We start from the raw sequence: 1,496 nt of genomic DNA on the forward strand, positions 1-1,496 counted from the left end.
CTTTTAGACCATGAACCTGGAGACAAGGGTCCTTTGGACATCTCCTGGTCATGGGTGATAACTTCTCTAGAGTGCCTACCACTGAGACCATCTGCTCGTTCCTAAATCATGCCTGTGTTTATTTATATCTGTTTATGCCACTTTCTTCCCCAGATGATTCTATAAATTCACCTCCTAGACTGGCGGTGTGTGTTTTCATTTTAGTCAAGACTGTGACCAAAGACGTTCCCCCATCTTGTGAGTCTCAAGTTGTGTCTCATCTTATTTCCTTCGTTAGTAATGAGCATAAATATATTATGAGCATAAACATATCAATGAGCAAAAATATCTCATACAGTGCATAAAAAGCACGCGTTTCCTTTTCTCTCATGAGACTTTAGCCAGTTTAAAATTTTTCTTTACCTTCTTACGATATCTTTTCCTGATTCTGAAACTTCTTATCATAGAAAATTCTGGGACCCCATGGTGTCAGGGGGCCAGGTCACCCCAATCATCGACATGAGTCATTTTGTACATTACAGTGCACACAGCAGGAGAGGAAAGACACTTTCTCGGAGGGTGGGTGACTCAAAGGCTCTCTGCAGAAGGTCCACGTCACTCTGCAGACGAAAAGCTAGAACCCGGGGCCTCAGGGCCTGCATTAGCTGGAGTCCACCCCGTCTTTGGTCACAGTGGCCTCATGGGGAGCCGTTGGCTCTCCGTGTTCCGCTGCCTTCTTCTCCTCCTCCTCCTCCTCCTCGTCCTCCTGGGGATAGAGGTCCGGGTACTTCTGCATGCATTCCTGCATGGCCCAGAACTGGTCCACACAGTCTGACCCCTTGATGCCCTCTGTGCTACAGTGGAAGCAGGAAAAGGCTGATTTGAACTGTTCCCCACAGGGGCCGCTGGCCATGCCCCCCAGGCACGGGCAGTTCCAGTTAATGTCTCCGTTTGGCAGTATCAAGCCGTGTTCCTCATATGGATCATTGGGGTCATCGGCCACCAACTCTGCATTGCTGGAAGTTTCATGGTCTTCTTTGGTCACAAATATGATGCGATCTTTCCCTTCCTGCTGGCAGTAGGCCATGGCGGCGGGCCTGGCACCTCGGCCCCTCACGAGCGGCACCGGCGGCGGCTCCTACCCCTTCACGCCATGACCTCGCTCTCCTCGGGCCAGTTACTTTAGTCTTGACAGATGGATCATTCATAGGTGCCAGAGAAGAAATGGCTGGCCTTCATTCTGAAGCAAATTATTGAGATAGGATGATGTGCTTCTCATGAGCTTCCACTGATTCAAAAACCAGTGTTTTGACTTTTATAAGACTCATTGTTAGAAGTAGAAAATGACTAAACATAAAGGAGTAGGAGTGTGCCTGCAGTATAAAAAGCCGTATTCTTGATATATATTTAGTGTGATAATATAAATCATTTTATTCTTTGCCTATTGTTAACATGAGACAAAAGTTAAGAATTTTAAAGATATTTCTCAACATTTTAAAGACAATCCTTTTCTAATT

General features: G+C 46.3%; 1 protein-coding gene across 1 annotated transcript; it reads right to left on the bottom strand.

Annotated features, from left to right (window-relative positions):
• Positions 1-482: 482 nt before the first annotated feature.
• On the bottom strand, positions 483-1,097 carry LOC124105176 (mitochondrial intermembrane space import and assembly protein 40-like). Its single transcript, XM_046462304.2, has one exon. The coding sequence runs from the start codon at positions 1,064-1,066 to the stop codon at positions 641-643; it is 426 nt and encodes a 141-aa protein (XP_046318260.1). The 5' UTR covers positions 1,067-1,097; the 3' UTR covers positions 483-640.
• Positions 1,098-1,496: the final 399 nt, after the last annotated feature.

The sequence above is a fragment of the Marmota monax genome, unplaced genomic scaffold, assembly GCF_021218885.2.
Source record: "Marmota monax isolate L192 unplaced genomic scaffold, Marmota_monax_Labrador192_F-V1.1 WCK01_AAM20220418_F8-fsc00129, whole genome shotgun sequence".
Classification (NCBI taxonomy): Eukaryota; Metazoa; Chordata; class Mammalia; order Rodentia; family Sciuridae; genus Marmota; species Marmota monax.